The sequence below is a fragment of the Vipera ursinii genome (assembly GCF_947247035.1).
Source record: "Vipera ursinii genome assembly, chromosome: Z".
NCBI lineage: Eukaryota > Metazoa > Chordata > Lepidosauria > Squamata > Viperidae > Vipera > Vipera ursinii.
In genome coordinates, this window is record NC_139517.1 from 7355001 (window position 1) to 7367895 (window position 12895).

At 42.9% G+C, this 12895-nt stretch overlaps 3 protein-coding genes across 3 annotated transcripts; 2 read left to right on the forward strand and 1 right to left on the reverse strand.

Annotated features, from left to right (window-relative positions):
* Positions 1–5950: 5950 nt before the first annotated feature.
* LOC310648712 (histone H2A type 2-C-like) lies at positions 5951–6340 on the reverse strand (the record flags this gene model as incomplete). The annotated part of the gene is made up of 1 exon (XM_083376727.1): positions 5951–6340. One exon carries the CDS (start codon positions 6338–6340, stop codon positions 5951–5953), a length of 390 nt encoding a protein of 129 aa, XP_083232853.1.
* A 531-nt stretch (positions 6341–6871) lies between these two features.
* On the forward strand, positions 6872–7284 carry LOC310648739 (histone H2B 7-like). Its single transcript, XM_083376758.1, has one exon. The coding sequence runs from the start codon at positions 6888–6890 to the stop codon at positions 7266–7268; it is 381 nt and encodes a 126-aa protein (XP_083232884.1). The 5' UTR covers positions 6872–6887; the 3' UTR covers positions 7269–7284.
* A 2598-nt stretch (positions 7285–9882) lies between these two features.
* LOC310648979 (histone H4) lies at positions 9883–10380 on the forward strand. The gene has a single exon (XM_083377197.1). The coding sequence runs from the start codon at positions 9916–9918 to the stop codon at positions 10225–10227; it is 312 nt and encodes a 103-aa protein (XP_083233323.1). The 5' UTR covers positions 9883–9915; the 3' UTR covers positions 10228–10380.
* Positions 10381–12895: the final 2515 nt, after the last annotated feature.

The following is a 12895-nucleotide window of genomic DNA, read 5'->3' on the forward strand; positions in this document are numbered from 1 at the left end:
ATTGTATTAGTCCATTGGTTTCTTCATCCCATTTTGCTTCATCTCCTGTTGCAGACACGCTGGAAAATTTCTTGTTTGAACTGGCACAGCACTTGTTCTTTCTTCTATGTAAATATATAGTATGTAAATATAAAGTATATATATATACTTTAATGTTTTTCTCTGGTGACACTTTGTACAATTTCAAAGCAGTTTGTTTTTCCTGAGGCAGTTGGAGATTTGTGGAAAAATTTTATCTCAGGATTCTCAAGATAGCAAAGAGTCCTATGAAGAAGATCAGAAAGTGCTATATACTTTAAGACAGTGGTCCCCAACCTTGGAAACTTTGTGGACTTCAATGCCCAGAATGCCCCAATCAAGGTTGAAGACCCCTTTAAGAGATAAAGCTTTGTTGGTGATTGTTACAATACCTAGAATAGCCTTTTCATGTTAATTCAAAAAAAGAAAACGTCTATGGAAAACTAATATTTGTCAATAAGTGTCTCTGGAAAACTGGCGCTCAGCCAAATTTTAATTGAATTGTTCTTGGGACTTTTTCCCCTTCATTTTTCAGGAAAGGCTTGTTTAATCACCACTGTGAAACCACCTCAAAATGAAATAAGCTACTTTAATAAAATTTCCTAAGAGCAGCTGAAAGATTGCAATCAGTTAATCTTTAAAATCTTTTAAGTATTTTTTTCCCATACCATTGGAGATATCTGTATTTTTAAGGAAGCTTATCTGAGTCTCAATGAATTTCTTTATTGCTATGCAGATTTAATATCTTTAATTAGCTTCCCTAAGACAGGAGGATTGTGGGCTGTAATTACAGCGAGGGAAAAAATTATTTGATCCCCTGCTGATTTTGTACATTTGCCCACTGACAAAGAAATGATCAGTCTATAATTTTAACAGTGAGAGACAGAATAACAAGAAAAAAAATCCAGAAAAACGCATTTCAAAAAAGTTATAAATTGATTTGCATTTTAATTGAAATATGTATTTAGCCCCTTCGCAAAACATGACTTAGTATTTGGTGCCAAAACCCTTGTTGGCAACCACAGAGATCAGACGGTTCTTGTAGATGGCCACCAGGTTTGCACACATCTCAGGAAGGATTTTGTCCATTCCTCTTTGCAGATCCTCTCCAAGTCATTAAGGTTTTGAGGCTAACGCTTGGCAGCTCAAACCTTCAGCTCCCTCCACAGATTTTCTATTGGATTAAGGTCTGGAGACTGGCTAGGCCACTCCAGGACCTTAATGTGCTTCTCCTTGAGCCACTTTTTGTTGCTTGGCCCTGTATTTTGGGTCATTGCCATGCTGGAAGACCCATTTTCAATGCCCTGACTGAGGGAAGGAGGTTCTCACCCAAGATTTGACGGTACATGGCCCCGTCCATCGTCCCTTTGATGCGGTGAAGTTCTCCAGTCCCCTTAGCAGAAAAACCACCCCCAAAGCATAATGTTTCCACCTCCATGTTTGATGGTGAAGATGGTGTTCTTGGGGTCATAGGCAGCATTCCTCGTCCTCCTCCTCCAAAGATGGCGAGTTGAGTTGATGCCAAAGAGCTTGATTTTGGTCTGACCACAACACTTTCACCCAGTTCTCTGAATCATTCAGATGTTCATTGGCAAACTTCAGTCAGGCCTGTACATGTGCTTTCTTGAGCAGGGGGACCTTGCGGGCGTTGCAGGATTCCAGTCCTTCATGGCGTAGTGTGTGATCAATTGTTTTCTCGATGACTATGGTCCCAGCTGCCTTGATATAATTGACGAGATCCTCCCATGTAGTTCTGGGCTGATTCCTCACTGTTCACATGATCGTTGAAACTCCATGAGGTGAGATCTTGCATGGAGCCCCAGACCGAGGGAGATGGACAGTTATTTTGTGTTTCTTCCATTTGTGAATAATCACACCGACTGTTGTCACCTTCTCACCCAACTGCTTGGCGATAGTCTTGTAGCCCATTCCAGCCTTGTGTAGGTCTACAATCTTGTCCCTGACATTCTTGGACAGCTCTTTGGCCTTGGCCATGGTGGAGAGTTTGGAATCTGATTGATTGCTTCCCTTTAAGAGAGTGCTCCTAATCTCAGCTTGTTACCTGTATAAAAAGACACCTGGCATAGCCAGAAATCTTGCTGATTGATAGGGGATCAAATACTTATTTCGCTCATTAAAATATAAATCAATCTATAACTTTTTAAAAATGTGTTTTTCTGGATTTTTTGTTGTTATTCTGTCTCTCACCGTTAAAACTACCATTAAAATTATAGACTGATCAGAGGGCAAATGTACAAAATCAGCAGGGGAACAAATAATTTCCCCCCCTCACTCTACATGTACAGCGTTTGTTGCCTTTAATCTGTGCATAGAAGCTTAATTTAGAACTTCGAGGATGGATAGCGATGAACAAGAACACTAAGATGCCAGGAAGATAATAGATTATCCAGTTAAATTCCAACAGGTTTGTATTTGAAAGATTGAGATTTAAAAAAAAAATCTTAAACCAGCTGCAGTCTTGCCATTGGTATTTTCACCTAACACCAAATAAACATATATCAGTTGAATATTTTCTTAGTGATTTGGCTTCTATGCTAATTCAATTGCATCTGACTTTCAACAGTGTGCATTCCTGAATTCAGTAATAAAATATAATAATGGGGGGGAGTGATTAACGGTTAATGACTGTGTCTGACTCCAGCCTGTCATCCTTATTTAGATTTTTGTCAGTTTTATACCCCAGTTTCCCCTCAATTCTTCAAGATGAAATACGGTACATACCATCCTCACATGTTTACACAGGCATTCCTTGACTTAATGGCCATAATTTTCTCAACATCTCCATTGTTAAGCACAAGGTAGTTATTGAGCTTTTCTCCATTCTACAAACCTTTTGTAATAGTTGTTAAGCGAATCACTGCAGTTCTTAAGCAAGCAAATATTGCTCACCCCACCCCCGACTTTCCTTGTTGGATCACCTGACTCCAGAACAGTGCAACCATCATAAATACATGCCAATAGCCAAATGCCTTTGAGCTATGGTGCTGGAGAAGACTTCTGCGAGTCCCTTGGACTGCAAGGCGATCCAACCGGTCAGTCCTAGAGGAGATCAACCCTGACTGCTCTTTAGAAGGCCAGATCCTGAAGCTAAAACTCAAATACTTTGGCCACCTGATGAGAAGGAAGGACTCACTGGAGAAGAGCCTAATGGTGGGAAAGGTTGAGGGCAAGAGAAGCAGCGGACGACAGAGAATGAGGTGGCTGGATGGAGTCACTGAAGCAGTAGGCGTGAGCTTAAATGGACTCCAGAAGATGGTAGAGGACAGGAAGGCCTGGAGGAACGTTGTCCATGGGGTCGCGATGGGTCGGACACGACTTCGCAGCTAACAACAACAGCCAAATGCCTGACTTTTGATCACGTGACCATGAGGAATGCTGCAATGGTCATGTGGAAAATAGTCATAAGAAACTTTTTCCCATGCCGCTGTAACTTCCAATAGTCATTAAACGGATGATTGTAAGTTGAGAACAACTACAGATCCTTTCCCCTTTTTAAAGTTACACACTTCTGATGACCTGCTTGGAAACATCATCTTGGTATTTGTCCTTCTTCGTATGAAAGGAAGGGTGGCTCTTTCCACCCTTGTTCTTGATAATAAATATTAAGCAAATGTAACTCCTTTTCGAACGTATCTTAGGGGAGGTATTGCAAAGTGCCTGGATGTGCCAAGCGCTGGGTTTGACCGCTTTTATATCTGATGTTTTCAAATAGGTAGTCCAACAACACGTTGAATGTGTGGTGATAATTCTGTTCCCGAGGCTTTTGCTTTTCTAGAGAGAAAGAAGCCAAAAAAAAAAGAGGCTTCTGCCGAAACCCGGGATCGAACCAGGGACCTTTAGATCTTCAGTCTAACGCTCTCCCAACTGAGCTATTTCGGCGGCCGTTGCTCAGCCCTTCTCGCCTTTTGCCAGATAGAACAGCTATATTTTTTAACGTATTAACTCCCTTTAAACCAAGCGGTGGTCAGAAGCGGCCAACCGCAGTACTGTACAACTTTTTCAGATCCCCCGACCTATTTTTCTAACCGGATTGTCGCACTCTCCCCTTTGCAACGTTGTTGCATTAGCGTGTGGCTGCACTGGAGTCCCCCTAGCTAGCAGGACATATAGTAGTATCTCAGTTTCAGTTAAGGCTGGGCTCAGAAGCCCTTATCCGTTCCGCCGAATGCTATTTAATGCTGGGGGGGGGGTCTTCAAACTTGGCCCTTTTATGACTTGTGGACTTCAAGCCCCAGAATTCCTCAGCCAGCGTGGCTCAGGAATTCTGGGAGTTGAAGTCCACGAGTCATAAAAGAGCCAAGGTTGCCTACCCCTGCCCTATACCAACTTGATCAAATGCCTTACTGAAGCCCAAGTAAATTGTATCCTCAGCATTCCTCTGCTCCACTTAAGTTTGTCACTTGGTCAAAGAATGCAATAAGATTTGTTGAGCATGATCTGTTTTTGACAAACCCACCTTGGCTTTTAGTAATGACTTTGTTTGCCTCTAGGGTGTTCGTTGATTTGTTGTCTGATTATCTTTCCCAGAATCTGCCCAGGTGAGGTCAGGCTGATAGGTCTGTCGTTTCCTGGATCTATTCCCCACCCTTCCTTCCTTCTTTTTTTAAGAAAAAAAGAGAGCCGAGGAAGCTTCTTGGAGGAGAAGCGAAACGGCTTCAAAGGAAAACCAGAAAGTTCAGTTGCCTCTTTTTTTGGGGGGGGGGGGGAGAAAAGCAGCTTTGGAGGAAACCATGACTTGGATGGCCGAGAATCTCCATAGACACTAGCACAAATGCTAAGCAAGTTTTTAAAGGCGTTTAAAATAATGCCATAATGCCAAGCAAGTTTTTAAAGGCGTTTAAAATAATGCCAAATGCCAAGCAAGTTTTTAAAGGCGTTTAAAATAAAGCGCTCGGTTTATTGAAAAGGAAGGGAGACGGGGCGGGGGAGGGGAGTCAATAAGCGAATTTTATTTACTCTTCCCGCGAAAACTTGGCGGGTTTTGACGAGACGTTTATAATTTGAAATTACCGCCACGGCAATTAGATAGCTCGTTTGATTTTTCCTTGTGTTTTTTTTTTAAAAAGGTAACCTTTACAAACTGAGCACAAATATCCTGGACGGTTCCAAAAACACTTACTTAAATGTCTTAAGAATGCATTGAGGAACCGAACGGGTTTTTCTCGGTTTGGGTTTCAAAAATTGTCTTGGGCGCCGGGACTTGATAAGAATCCAAAGGCACCTGGACTTTCTCTTGATTTTTTTTGTTCTTGGAAAACGTTTCGCTTCGCATCCAAGAAGCTTCTTCAGTTGAACTTTAGAGGAGAAGCGACGAAGGAAATGTCTTGGATGAGAAGCGAAGTTTTGTTTTTCCAAGGAAAAACCAAGAAAACTCCAGTTGCCTTCTGGAAAAAAAAGCCACCTTTGGAACAAAGCCTGGCCTGGATAAAATTGAAAATGGGAACGTATAATTGAAAATGATGGAATGTATCCAGTTTACATCCGTTCGCCTGGATCACTCAAATAAATGTCCGCTTTTCGTTGAGATTAGAGCCTAAGAAAGATGGCTTTTTACTTGTATTGCGTCACCTTAATGCAAGGGTCTTCAAACTTGGCCCTTTTATGACTTGTGGACTTCAACTCCCAGAATTCCTCAGCCAACCACGCTGGCTGAGGAATTCTGGGAGTTGAAGTCCACAAGTCATAAAAGGGCCAAGTTTGAAGACCCCTGGTTTAAATCCTTCAATTTTGCTTATTGCCAGGGAAATCCAAGAGATTCCTGCTCGACTTTTCACTATTTTCCCCATCACACACACACACACACACACACCCGGAAAAAAAAACCGAATTTCCGTTCTCCGCAGCTCTTTCCAGGAAAAGGTGGGTGGCTCTTAAAAGAGCCTTTGGGGTGTCGTTCCGGGCGGCCGGGCTTTTACTTCCCTTTGGCCTTGTGGCTCTCGGTCTTCTTGGGCAGCAGGACGGCCTGGATGTTGGGCAAGACGCCCCCCTGGGCGATGGTGACTTTGCCCAGCAGCTTGTTCAGCTCCTCGTCGTTGCGGATGGCCAGCTGCAAGTGGCGCGGGATGATGCGCGTCTTCTTGTTGTCCCGGGCCGCGTTGCCCGCCAGCTCCAGGATCTCAGCCGTCAGGTACTCCAGCACCGCGGCCAGGTAGACGGGCGCCCCGGCCCCGACGCGCTCCGCGTAGTTGCCCTTGCGCAGCAGCCGATGCACGCGGCCCACGGGGAACTGCAGCCCGGCGCGGGAAGAGCGAGTCTTGGCCTTAGCTCGGGCTTTGCCGCCTTGTTTGCCGCGTCCGGACATGATGATGATGATACTTCTTTTTTTCTTTCTCCTTACAAAAAGCCAACTTCCTCTAAGCCGAAGAAGCTGGAAAAAAACAGATAATGGCTCCAGAAGGGCTCCCGCTAACCTTTTTATTTTCTCCCGGCGCTTCAAATCGACGCTTGCTATTGGCTGGCAGCAGACACGAAGCGTCGAAGCCAATGAATAGGCGCTTCCTTCCTGGCGTCCAATGAAAAGGCGGGGGCGTGGTAGTTCCATTGTTATAGGCGCTTCCTTCCTGGCGTCCAATGAAAAGGCGGGGGCGTGGTAGTTCCATTGTTATAGGCGCTTCCTTCCTGGCGTCCAATGAAAAGGCGGGGGCGTGGTAGTTCCATTGTTATAGGCGCTTCCTTCCTGGCGTCCAATGAAAAGGCGGGGGCGTGGTAGTTCCGAAAGCGGCCAATCGCGGAAGGCGGCCGCCCAGCTTTCGGCGGCTCAGGAGTTGGATAAATAGAAGAGCAGCAGAGTTGAGTTTTTCGTAATCGATTTCCGGTTTTTCGCTTTGGTGAGTTCTGCCGCCAGAAAAATGCCCGAGCCGGCTAAATCCGCCCCGGTGCCCAAGAAGGGCTCCAAGAAGGCCATCACCAAGACGCAGAAGAAAGGCGACAAGAAGCGCAAGAAGAGCCGCAAGGAGAGCTACTCCATCTACGTCTACAAGGTGCTCAAGCAGGTCCACCCGGACACCGGCATCTCCTCCAAGGCCATGAGCATCATGAACTCCTTCGTCAACGACATCTTCGAGCGCATCGCGGCCGAGGCTTCCCGCCTGGCCCACTACAACAAGCGCTCCACCATCACCTCCCGCGAGATCCAGACGGCCGTGCGCCTCCTCCTGCCCGGTGAGCTGGCCAAGCACGCCGTCTCCGAGGGCACCAAGGCCGTGACCAAGTACACCAGCTCCAAGTAAACGGGGCCAACTTTCCTTCATCCAGACCCAAAGGCTCTTTTAAGAGCCACCCACTTTCTCCAAAAAAAGAGCTGTTTCCTTTGCTTTTTACTTTGTTAAAAAAAAAAGCTGGTGGTATACACGTCGGTTTATCCCTAAAGGTCTTAATTTCCATTTTAATTAAGATTTGCTGGGACCAGCTTGCGTTTTCCCCCTAGCTCAGGGGTAGGCAACCTCTGCTCTTTTATGACCCATGGACTTCAACTCCCAGAATCCCTATGCTGGCTCAGGGATTCTGGGAGTTGAAGTCCATGGGTCATAAAAGAGCCGAGGTTGCCTACCCCTGCCCTAGCTGGTAAGGCCCATCCACTTTAATTTTGTTTTGGGGGAGGGGACCTCCCAAAAGCTTGTGTCATGCAAACAAGGCTTAATCAGCAGTCTTTACATAAAGTGATCAATTAAGACTTGGAGCAAAATCTTCCCCCAATTGATATAATGCCTGAAGACTTGATTCCTCTTCTGGAAAAAAAACGGGGAGCCCAGTTGAGTTGTTTAATATTGCTTTAGACTTTTTCTTGTTCCTATGTCATAGTTGTTTTTTTTTTTTGCAGCACCCTGCAAACACTTTCTCGAAGAGCTTAAATATGTATTGTGTATCCTTCCTTATATAAGCCAGTTAAGCCTTGTCACGTCCCCTCACTTTTTTGTTGTTCATTTGTTTCTATCTGCATTACAGACTTCATTTTGCTCTGGGTTTGAGAGAAAGTGTACCATACATAGTTTGGAGAGTGAAAGCATAGGCCTTTGCACACACATGCACACCTTTGAAGTAAGCAAAAATGCACAAAGTTCCAATCCAAAATCTGAAGGATATCTAAAAAGCAAGTTTTATTGTTTTAACAATTCAAACTGAGTTTCCATTCTAAGAGGTGCAGTAAAGTAGTGGTAAAAGTTGTTGGTATTTTTAGCATCCATGTGTTTTACTTTAAAAATCGTTCCTCTGGCTGAATATTATTTCTCAATCTAGGATCCAGTTTTTCAAATCTAGGCCAATGATCCTCCTATTAACAGGTCTTTAATTTACCTATCATTGTACAACTGTATTTATTTATGTGTGGTTTGCTTTAAGCCTATCTGAAGCAGGTCCTTTTAAAAAAATACTGAAATTGAATTAAAGCATTGAGTAGTAATTGCTGATCTAAGAATAATTCTATATATGAAAACTTCAGTTGTGTTTTAGCTAAGGATATTAACTGTTTTAAAATCAGAAATTTGTCTACTGCAATAAACATGCTATGTCCCATAAATATGCTACACAATTCAATTTTTTATTTAAAAAAATGGCATAGCCTGCGTGGGTCAATATTACCACCACTTTAACTGATTTTTTTAAACACTATATAGAAATTGCATATTTGGCTAAGAAGGACTTTAAGGAAAGCTTTCTGGAGCTGTTTTTCATATAGTTAAAAGAATGGGCCAAAAACTGATAGCTTATTTTAATCTAAAAAAAATAGAAAAATTTTCTTTCTTGCCATAACTTTAAAACATCTGGTAAATTGTATGCATTTCCTTCTGATTATTCTGTAGAAGGAAGAGTATGGAAACAACTCTTAATTCAGTGTTTTGGCAGGCAAAATGAATCAAGTCAGGCAGAAAATAGATAGACCTATTTAGACCAAAATAGTTCTTTCTTGTTTTTTTTTTCTAGTGGGATCATCCATAAAACACTGAAAAAGTTGACCCCTTAATTACAAGCATCATTTACATGCAGGGTATGAGAATTGTTTGCTGTGTTGCTATTTCGGAAGGGAAAAAAAGCACAATTAGAAATTTTATCAAATATAGCACATTTTGGCTCTTCATCTAATGTTTTCTTTTCTGAAGAAATCTGCAGGATAGATTTTTTTGATACATGGGGACTCATATCCCAGGAATCATCTTAGTATAAAAAATATATTTAAGTCTCACTCATCTAGGAATAGCTAGGTGTTATCTTTAGTTTTCAGTTGTTCAAGAATTCAAAAACGATTCTAAGTTGCATTTATGGGCTTTTTTCAGCTGCTCATCTCTTGGAAATAATATGAAAAGCTCCTGGAATTGACTGCCAGCCTCAAATAAATCAATTTTCCTCTCCCCCCCCCACCAAAACCCCCACCGCTTTATGGATTTACTTCGCACTATCAGAAAATGTACTGATTGGCGTCTTTGGAACTCGAGCGGCTCCATTCAAGGTGACAATAAAGTGATCATTATCATTATCATTTCTTTTTTTTTAATTGAAAAGTTTTACAGTACATTTTTGAATACAAAACCCCTCCCCTCTCCCCAAACCTCCCAAACTCTCCCCTCCCCGCTCCCCGACTTCCCAGAGCTAAATACAGGGTATAAAAATACAAACAAACATAATCTAAAATATGCAAGCAACCATAAGATATTAAATTCTATCGCACTTTTAACTCTTAATAAAATAACTACCAGCCAATTACCATGATCATTTCTGATTGGACGAAATCGAACTAACCAGCCTCAAGGCGGGAAGCGGCAAACGTTCCTTCTCTTGTAGTCTTCCTTCTGGTCGGATTCCTCTGTATATAAGGCGCCAGCCGCGCGGTTAATGAAACCAGTCCGGTAGTTCTTCTGCCTGAGGAAGGGAGCTGTCGCAGTCATGTCCGGCCGCGGGAAAGGAGGCAAAGGCTTGGGGAAAGGAGGCGCCAAGAGGCACCGCAAAGTCCTTCGCGATAACATCCAGGGCATCACCAAGCCGGCCATCCGCCGTCTGGCTCGTCGCGGAGGCGTGAAGCGTATCTCGGGCCTGATCTACGAGGAGACCCGCGGCGTCCTGAAGGTCTTCCTGGAGAACGTGATCCGCGACGCCGTCACCTACACCGAGCACGCCAAGAGGAAGACGGTCACCGCCATGGACGTGGTCTACGCCTTGAAGCGCCAGGGCCGCACGCTCTACGGCTTCGGCGGCTAAAGCTTTGGAAAACCAACTCCAAAAAAAGGCCCTTTTAAGGGCCACCCACGTTTTCGAGAAAGGGCTGTTCCACTTCCTGTTATTTTTTATTTTATTTTTATTTTTATTACATTTGTATCCCGCCTTTCTCCGAAGACTCGGCGGCTTACAAGCTTAGCAGTATTAAAGCTTTTTTTTGCTTTTGTAAAAAATTACAAAGGTGCAAAAGAACGCTTTCTGCTTTTGTGGGGGGTGGGCGTTTGAATGATGATTTCATTTATCGAAAAAAGCGATTGCGTTTTCAGGCAGCAGAGTGGCGCAGCGGAAGCGTGCTGGGCCCATAACCCAGAGGTCGATGGATCGAAACCATCCTCTGCTAATAAAAGTGTTTTTTCTTTGGCTTCGCTGCGCCAGAGATCATTTAAACCTTACAATCGTCATCCAATGCAGTACTCTTCAATGCACTTTTAATTTTTCTATTTAGCAGAAAGGGAGAGTGACAAAAGATTCGTGAAGGATGGTTCTAATCAAAAGATAATTGGGTGATGGGGTTAGCATGCTGCAACTGAAAGCTGATATATTTTATTTTTTATTTTATTTATTTTATTTTAATTCCATTTATATCCCGCCCTTCTCTGAAGACTCAAGGCGGCTTACAAGCTTAGCAGTATATATGAATATTTATTTTATTTTTATTTATTTAATTGGATTTATATACCGCCCTTTCCCTCGAAGGACTCAGGGCGGTTTAAAGGGTATTTAAAACAAGAAATACAAAAGTTAAAAACAATTTTAAAAATTACATCAATCCCTGATAAAGTAAAAAACCCGAATTAAAATTAAAATTAAAATTCTCAGCCTGGGCCAGAGAGCTCGAAGAGCCAGGTCTTCAGAATACGCTCAGAATCTGCAGTGTGACAGCTTTTCCCTGTTCTGTGCACAGTGAATCAATGGAAATTAATCTTAAATGAAAATAGAATTGTGATCTTTAATATCCTTTGCTCCTTATTAGTAGTTTATTAGAAATTTCCTCTGGGGGGAAAAAAACCCTAAGATTTGCATGAAAATATGTCAAGAAAACTTAAAATTTCGGCCCGTTTTATTGCTTTAAAATGGCTAATGCATTAGCAGTAATTTCATACTTAACTCCCTGGGTTATGCTTAACAGCTTCATTTTGGAGCTGTCCTTTAGACCTTCCTGAGTTTTTGGATTTTTAAAATTCAAATGATTTTTTTAAAAAGCTATTTCCTTGTTCATGAAACTACAGCAGTACACGGGCGATGTAACAATCTTGGCATTCAGCTGATTAAAAATTAGTAGAGGACAAATTTTAAAAATGGTACTGGTTTGTAACAGGAGAATCTTATCTGTAAAGATTGGGGGGGTGACCCATGGATGGAACTTTTGTTGTTAGTTGCGAAGTCGTGTCCGACCCATTGCGACCCTATGGACAATGTTCCTCCAGGCCTTCCTGTCCTCTACCATCTTCTGGAGTCCATCTAGGCTCACGCCTGCTGCTTCAGTGACTCCATCCAGCCACCTCATTCTCTGTCATCCCCTTCTTCTCTTGCCCTCAATCTTTCCCAGCATGAGGCTCTTCTCCAGTGAGCCCTTCCTTCTCATTAGGTGGCCAAAGTATTTGAGTTTTAGCTTCAGGATCTGGCCTTCTAAAGAGCAGTCAGGGTTGATCTCCTCTAGGACTGACCGGTTTGATCGCTTTGCAGTCCAAGGGACTCTCAGGAGTCTTCTCCAGCACCAGAGTTCAAAGGCCTCAATTCTTTGACGCTCAGCCTTTCTTATGGTCCAACTTTCACTGGAACTTTTAATGCCTTTTAAAAACATGACATTAATTATATGTTGGCTTGAACAATGGGTTAAATTGCACTGGATTAAATTTAACGGAGAAATGTATAGTTCTGGAGCGATTCAGTAGGTCGCAAGGTGAACTTAAGCCAGCTTTGTGGTGCTTCTGCTAAAAAGGCAAGGGCCACATGGAGATTTATTAGCCGAATCCTGATCAAAGGAAGTCAGTAGTTGTCAAACTGCTTTTAGGCACTACCAGAATATTGTGGGCACTTCAGTCTAAACCTAAATAGATCAGAGGGGGGGGCTATCAAAATGTTGAGGGGACTCAATACCTCTGAGGAGCAGTGAAAAGAACTGGTTATGTTTAACTTACAGAAGAGAAGACCAACAACTATATCAGCATGTTTGGCTGGTAGTCCCAAAGTTACTTTTTGAAAGGCAACTGGATTTTCTTGATATTTCTTCCCCCCTCTTGAAAATGTTTTGCTTCTCATCCAAGAAGCGTCTTCAGTTCTTTGGGACAACCATGACCTGGATGATTTGAGAATCTCCACAGACAACAGATCTGGTTAGCAAGCAGCCTTCAGCTCTGGATTATCTTATATAAGAGTAGGAACTGCGCTTGCTTTCTCACTCCAGGAGCAGGTTGATAAACCATGAGTTGAAACTTAAGACAAAATGGATTCAGGTGAGAAGTTAGGATTCTTTTGATAAAAGCCAGTGAAATAGGATGTCTCCTGAGGTGGTCATTTAGCTCAGGGCAGGTGTCCAACCTTTGCAATTATAAGACTTGTGGACTTCAACTCCCAGAATTCCCCAGCAAACCACGCTGATTTACCTGAACTAGGTTGACTTCGGAGTCCACAATCTAAAATTCAACAG

Coding starts and splice junctions, on each gene's coding strand:
- LOC310648739 (XM_083376758.1), top strand. CDS start 6,888: ATGCCCGAGCCGGCTAAATCCGCCCCGGTGCCCAAGAAGGGCTCCAAG.
- LOC310648979 (XM_083377197.1), top strand. CDS start 9,916: ATGTCCGGCCGCGGGAAAGGAGGCAAAGGCTTGGGGAAAGGAGGCGCC.